At 38.8% G+C, this 7,588-nt stretch overlaps 1 protein-coding gene across 1 annotated transcript; it reads right to left on the bottom strand.

The window, feature by feature from the left end:
* Positions 1-4,158: 4,158 nt before the first annotated feature.
* On the bottom strand, positions 4,159-6,631 carry LOC127266346 (ammonium transporter 2). The gene is made up of 5 exons (XM_051296560.1): positions 6,029-6,631; positions 5,584-5,929; positions 5,199-5,484; positions 4,966-5,069; positions 4,159-4,805 (listed from the first exon to the last, which is right to left on the bottom strand). The coding sequence occupies exons 1-5, from the start codon at positions 6,334-6,336 to the stop codon at positions 4,371-4,373; spliced, it is 1,479 nt and encodes a 492-aa protein (XP_051152517.1). The 5' UTR covers positions 6,337-6,631; the 3' UTR covers positions 4,159-4,370.
* Positions 6,632-7,588: the final 957 nt, after the last annotated feature.

Genomic DNA, 7,588 nt, shown 5'->3' with positions numbered 1-7,588 from the left:
ATTCCTTTACAAGCTTTTTGAGCTAACTCATCTGCAAATTGATTTTCTTTCCTAGGGATGAACTCAATTATCACTTCGAAATTTTTTTATAGCAACCGACCTACAATATCCATGTATCTACGTAGATGAGGATAATTGCAAACATATTGTTTGTTTACCTGGTTGATTACCAATTGAGAATCCCCTCTTATGATCACGGATTGAACATTCCTGGCTATTAAGGCTTCCAATCCCAAGATTAAAGCTTCATACTCTGCCGAATTATGGGTCATGGCTTCCAATTGTAACTGCAACTTGACCCTTTGACCATCTGGTCCTTTCAACAAAACACCCTCACCCGATATGTTTCCTGAAGTAGAACCATCAAAAAACATTAACCAATTTCGGGTACTTACATAAGACATGTATCCGGTCGGTTCCTGCTCATAACCCAAAAAGTCTGCCCAAAAATCTGCTATTGTTTGGCCTTTCACCGCCCTCAAAGGAGAATGACATAAATCAAAAAGAGCCAATTTAATGGCCCACTTCATAAGTCTGCCCTGCATAGTAGGTCTTTGCAAAATTAATTTGATGAGATCAATCCTTGAAATAACCTCAATTCTCATGGGCAACATATAATGTTCAAGTTTGGTACATGCAAACAACAATGAATAACACATTTTTTCTGGCATAGTATAATTTAATTATGGTCCTGTGAGGGTCTTACTCAAGTAGTAAATTGTCCTTTCCTTTCAATCATCCCCATCTTGTGCTAATAAGCAACTGACCGCTTCATACGTATTTGCCAAATAAAGTTTGAAGGGCCGACCTTCTTTGGGAGGTATCAACACAGGTGGTTGAGCCAATGCTTGCTTTATAGCTTCTAAAGCTATCTGTTGATCTGGTCCCACTCGAAAGTATTTCCTCCAGCTTTTAATAATTTAATAATTGGTCTGACCTTGCCAGCAACATTGGAAATGAATCGTCTGAGATAATTTACCTTCCCCAAAAAGCTTTGTATTTCCTTAACCGTTTTGGGTGGTCGGCTGGCAAGAATTGCTTTGGCTTTATTAGCATCGATCTCTATTCCCCTCTCATGTACCAAAAATCTCAAGAAACTCCCGGCTGATATACCGAAAGCACATTTAGTCGGATTCATCTTCAACTTGTACCTCTTCATCCGTCCGAAGGCATCTTTAAGATCTCTCAAATGTTCCTCAAAACTGAAAGATTTGACGATAACGTTATCAATATATACTTCCATGGATTTACCAATAAGATCATGAAAAATTGAATTCATGGCCCTTTGATAAGTTGCCCCTGCATTCTTCAAACCAAAAGGCATAACCGTCCACTCGTAAATACCTAAAGCTCCTGGACATCTTAATGATGTCTTATGAATGTCTTCTTCTGCCAAAAAGATTTGGTTATATCCTGCATAACCATCCATCAAATTGAGAATTTTGTGTCCTGCTGCTGAATCAATTAGCATGTCAGTCATAGGCATCACATATTCATCTTAAGAGTGGCCATATTAAGATCCCTGAAATCAATGCATATCCTGATCTTACCATTCTTTTTAACCACTGGTACAATATTCGCCAACCAATCTGCATAACGGCAAGGCCGGATGAAACCTACTTTAAGAAGTTTCTGAATTTCCTCTTTAATTTGAGGCATCAAATAAGGACTCATACGCCTTGGAGGTTACTTGTAGGGTTTAAAACATTTTTTAATAGGCAAAGGATGCTCTATCAAACTTCGCTCCAGACCAGGCATTTCTTAATAATCCCAAGCTAAAAATCAATATTGTTTTTGATAACTTCAAGTATTTTTACTTGATGCTCCTCAGACAAATAACCACTTATCCTTATTATTTTTTAAACCAGGTCGGTTCCTAAATTAAATTCCAACAAAGGATCTTGTGCTGAAAAAGCTGGTTCTGTCTTCTCTAATAAATCAGGCCAACGAAATTGTTCATCTTCTTTGAAATAAACATCATGAATCTTTTTGATTTTTTCTGCCTTTTCCAAAAGCTGATGTAAATAAAATTGATTAATAAGTAAACTACAATCTTCTAAATTTGCACTTTCCATAAAAGATATATTATAAAGTAGGTTTGGCTTCCTCATGAGCCATACAGTAAAATTGTTCTTGTTAGAAGAACATTGAATTCTGGCTGATGGATTTAAAACCCTTCTTTGGGTATTCATTAGTCATAAACAACTGAGACATTGGGGGTACATGATTGGAATAAAAAAATTGATTCTTCAACTTGTTCTGATGCACCGAAAGGGTTGTCATTTGCTTCCATTTTGAAGACCTGATTGCCTTCCTAGAACATTAATCGTTGATGTAGTTTTGATGGTACACATTGAGATGCATGAATCCAATCTCGCCCAAGTAGGATTGAATATGTAGTGTCCGCATCCACCACAAAGAAAACAGAAGAAATCTTTTTAGGACCGACTTCAATTGTAGCGACCTTCATACCTTCCGGTTTAATCGGCTGGCCAGTGAAACTAGTCATCTCAAAATCTACTTGAGACAAATCGTGAATTCCCTTCACTAACTTCTTGAGAGTTTTTAATGGCATCACATTGAATACGGCGCCATTGTCTATAAAAACCCTTGTGATTGGTTTCCCGCAAATATGAGCATTAACGTATATAGGCTTTAAATGAGACGCCGTGCCTTTTGGAATGGGAGGGAAGACTATCGGAGGAATCTCTGACTGAAAATCAGGATCTGAAATATTTGCCCATTCTGGCTCTTTTATAATATCGTCCACCAAACTTGCCCACATGGGTTCTTCTTCAATCCAATTAATTCCTGTCATTCGACAGGGAACTCGTGGCCCTAGCCGAGATTTGACAGACCTTGAATCTGTTTCTAGAATTTTGTCTCTGGTCTCATTTTCAGGTTGAGCTGTCAAAGATTCCGAACGAAATTCCTCAAGAGATGGATTGATGTTAATCCGTTCACAATAATGACATCTGAAACCTTCAATTCTCTCTTCTGAATTTGATATAATTAGTGCCTGAGATTAGGAATCTCTAAAAACTGTACGGTACATAAGTAAATTGGAAAATAAATGCTACAGATTGAAAATTAAATGATGATCCCCGAATCACTGACTTTGTTGTCCTTTGAAGATGATTGAAGATCCTTTGCCAGTTGCTGACCCCAATCCTTAAATATTCCTCAGAAACAGTACCTGGAACCGTCGCCCTAACGGTTACAACGCCTCCTCTCAACCGTCTACTAATTCCTCTTTTGCTGACACGTGTTCTCAACCGTCTTACCAACCGCGTAACCCAACCGACCAAGCTACTATTCTCACTCGATCTCCACAGCATCCGACCTCCACAGCAGTCGACTTGTTCATCCAACTGCGGACCTTCCGACTTACTTATCCGACCTTGAACCAATCGACCTGCTTGTCTGACCGCGGACCTTCCGACTTGCTTATCCGACTGCGGATCAACCAACCTGTCTGTCCGACCGCGGACCTTCCAACTTACTTATCCGACCACGAACCAACCGACCTGCCTGTCTGACCGCGGACCTTCCGACTTGCTTATCCGACTGCGAGCCAACCGACCTGCCTGTCCGACCGCGGACCTTCCGACTTATTTATCCGACCGCGAACCAACCGACCTGCCTGTCCGACCGCGGACCTTCCGACTTGCGAACCGTCCGACCCGCGGACCATCCGACTTGCAGACCATCCGACCTGTGGACTATCCAACTTGCAGACCATCCGATTTGCGGACCATCCGACCTGTGGACTGTCCGACTCGCAGATCATCCAACTTGCCTATTTCCTTAGAAGGGCGTCCAGTTCAACCGATTATTTTGAAACACCCCTTAATTAATCTAGCGGACCCAATTACAGGTCGACATCTCCTTCTAGCTTGGGCCTTTTAACCTAATTATAAAATTCATACGCAATATATTAAGCAAGACAAAATTACCTATAATTTATATGTTGTTTTAAAAAGCCAGTATTATACTTCTATGTTATTTAAAAATTGCATTAAACTTGTTTTATATTTTAGAAAATATTAAATAACATAAAACTTTCTTGTATTTTTAAAAATATTGCTTAGAATTTCCTTAAAAAACAATTGTGCAATATTTTGAAAAGCAAGAATATTTCAATTATAAAGGAGAATCTTAAGTGATTTTGCCTTTTAGGCCATGCAAATCATTGGTGATGTAATTAAGGTACAAATGGAATTGAAGCAAACTGAATAATGAGATATGGACAAGGTGCATAATGATAATGATGATTCAGAAATAGAAATGCAATTAATAGATGGAATTAAATAACGGTTAGGCGTGTGTGTAAGTATTTTGTAGACTGTAGATTGTGGATTGTATGTATGTCAGAGATCTATAGTGACTCCCCTTGCCCCAACGAATAGGCCGGTGGAGGGCAAGTCGTCCCCATGCGCGGCGGGGTTGTGCCAGCCGTGCTTGGCCGAGTCGTACTTCTCCCCGTCCCCCCACAGCGCGTAGGCCTCCTCCCCGTGCACCGCATCATCCCCAATCATCAGCTGCTCGTCGGGCATCCGTAAGGGTATCAACATCCGAATTATCAGAAGAATGAGTGTAGTGGATGCCCAGTTCCACCCGATGATAAACAGTGCTGCACACAACTGCTTGCCGAATAGAACTCCTCCGCCATAAATTGCCCCTTTGGTGTTTTTAACAGGCAGGATCATGGAGCAGAGGCTGGGGTGCGCAAATAGCCCAGTCAAAAGCCCGCCCAAAATCCCCGCCACCGCGTGTGTGTAGAACACCGCCAGTGTATCATCAACCTTCATCAATTGATTATACATATATATTAATACTACTAGGTAGACCTAGACTCTTTCTTAATTATTCATTCGTAACAATATTTAATCAATCAATCAATCAATCAATCTTCTTGTGCTAATAATAATAATAATAACAAATCGGAGACAGACAGTTGTACACCTTTTGTAGCAAAGTGGACTTTTTGTGAAGGATCATCATTGAGTACCATGGAATGCTGCCAGACAGCACTCCGTAGATGATAGCCGCCCACGATTGCACCAGACCTGCATCCCATCATTACTATTGGACTAGGGCGGGTAAAATTGCAATATCAATGAATTAAATTCTTTTCATACTTACTTGCAAAATTAATGCTGTTATATTATACTATATTATATTATATTATATTATACCTGCACCAGGCGTGATGCAGGCGAGGCCAGTGATCATCCCCTGCACAGCCCCAATCACGGATGGCTTCCCAAAGTAGAATACATCAAGTGACGTCCACACAAGAAGACTGGTTGCGCCCGATATGTTGGTGTTGAGAACTGCTACTGATGAAACCAAGTTTGCAGCATAGGGAGCGCCGCCGTTGAACCCGGACCACCCCATCCATAACAGCCCCGCTCCCGCGAGCATCAGCAATATGTTGTTGGGCACATATCTTTCCCTGTCGGCTTTCAGCCTTGGGCCCACCTACAGACATACATACATACATACAGCATTGATTGGAGGATACCATAATAATTGAATTGAATTACATACATACATACATACATAAACTTCGATCCTTACCCAATAGGCGGCTGTGAAACCGGATATCCCGGAGGCGAGGTGGATGACGTAGCCGCCGGAATAATCAATGACCCCCCAGTGGTAGAGAAAGCCGCCGCCCCAAAGACTGTATGCGCCTACCGTATAACAGAAAGTCAACCAAAGGGGGACGAACGCCATCCAGGCCTTGATATTCATCCTCCCCAACACCGAACCCGCAAGCAAAATCGTCGTTATCGCTGCAAATGTGAACTGGAAATACACAAGGGAAGCCATCGGGAACTGCGGTTGGTTCTTGGGCGTCTCCACTGTGCCGTTTGAGTACAAGTGGGTGCTTTCCGGCACGCCCGCCCGTCCAGTTAGATACCTATTAATTAATTAATTGCATTCACTTCACACTTCACACAGTGAAAGAAAGGCAAGGCTACTAGGTAAATTAGATTAATAAATTGATTCGAATGGATACTTCTGGGAGAGGGCTGGGGCGCCCTTGCCCCAGAAAGGCAACAGCTCGTCTCCGAAAGCGAGGCGGAAGCAGAGGACGACCCAGCAGATTAAGACGGCGGCGAAGGCGTAGAGCGCCATGAAGGCAGAGTTGACAGCCCACTTCTTCTTCACTATGCTGGCGTAGAGGACAACAAGCCCCGGCATGGACTGGAGTCCAACCAGCGTAGCCGCCGTCAACTGCCAAGCGTTGTCGCCTTTGTTCAGCCACGGTGGGACTGCCGGCAGCCGTGCACTGTATGCCTCTGTCAGATTGGTGCTCGTGTTCATCACGCGCCACGGAGGTATCTTCTCCGATCTATCTATCTATCTATCTATCTATATCGATCTGTGCCGCCGTACGGCCTCAGAAATGAACCGCAAATCAATCAAGCAAGCAAGCGCGGGTGGGGGTTGGAAGTGGAGCCACGTCGGGAATCCTATTGTCGGAAGGAAGTAGCTAGTGGTAGTAGGAAATGAGTCAAAGGAGGACTAGCTTGGCCTGTCCAAAAGCCTGTTTGTTTGGTGGTTAAGAAGGAAGGATGGAATAGAATGGAAGGACGGAAGACTTTGTTGGTGGACAAAAACACGGAAATTAAAGTCAAATTAATTAAAGGCGAATGGCTAGCGGCTACAATATCATATCATATATCTTTTTAATATATATATATATATATTTGAATTCATTGTGGCCCATTATAATATAAAATAAAAATTTTTAAGAACTTTGAATTATTAAAAAAATTTAATTTGATGAAAGATTTGATTAATTAAAAATTTTGAATAATATTGAATATATTTTATTAAATTTTTATTAATTGTTAAATTTAATTAATTATTATATAAATATAAGTCAATATATTTTTTTTATATCATATAATATAATATATATATGTATAGGTTTTATATTTTTATTTTAATATATACATATATGAAGGATTTATAATAAAAGTACAATATTAATTTCTAATAAATTTTTATACGTATATATATATATTAATAAGGTGCAATTTAAATATAAAAATTATTTTTTAATAATCATTTATTTTTATTGATTATTTGATAGGATCATTTTTTATTAATAAATTTAAATTATTTTAATATCAAATTTGTTATTTATTTTAAAATTTTTTAATTTTTAACAATTTTGTAAGATATACTAATATTAATATTTCTTATTATTGTTTTTTATTCTAATTTTTTTTTGTTTATTTATTTTTTAATATATAAAAAAATTAGTGGCAATAGTTTAAATTATAAAAAGTATTGCGTATAAAGAAAGATATTTTGCAAAATATAATTTATTTTTAAGGCTTTAAAAATCCTATAATATTAAATTTGTTTTTATTTATTTGTTGTTATTTGTATTTATATATATATATTAAATTTTATACGATTCTGTGTTTTTAATATAATAATTTTATTAATATATTTTTTAAGTATCATCATATATCTTTTCTTATCTTATATATATACATATATTTGAAGTCATTGTGTGTAATATTTCGATTTTGGAGTGTATAAAATAATATTATTATTGTAA

This window comes from Andrographis paniculata, unplaced genomic scaffold (assembly GCF_009805555.1).
Source record: "Andrographis paniculata isolate CXL003 unplaced genomic scaffold, ASM980555v1 Contig75END, whole genome shotgun sequence".
NCBI lineage: Eukaryota > Viridiplantae > Streptophyta > Magnoliopsida > Lamiales > Acanthaceae > Andrographis > Andrographis paniculata.
The sequence above is the reverse complement of the archived record's forward strand: the minus strand, read 5'-3'. Positions and strand labels throughout refer to the sequence as shown.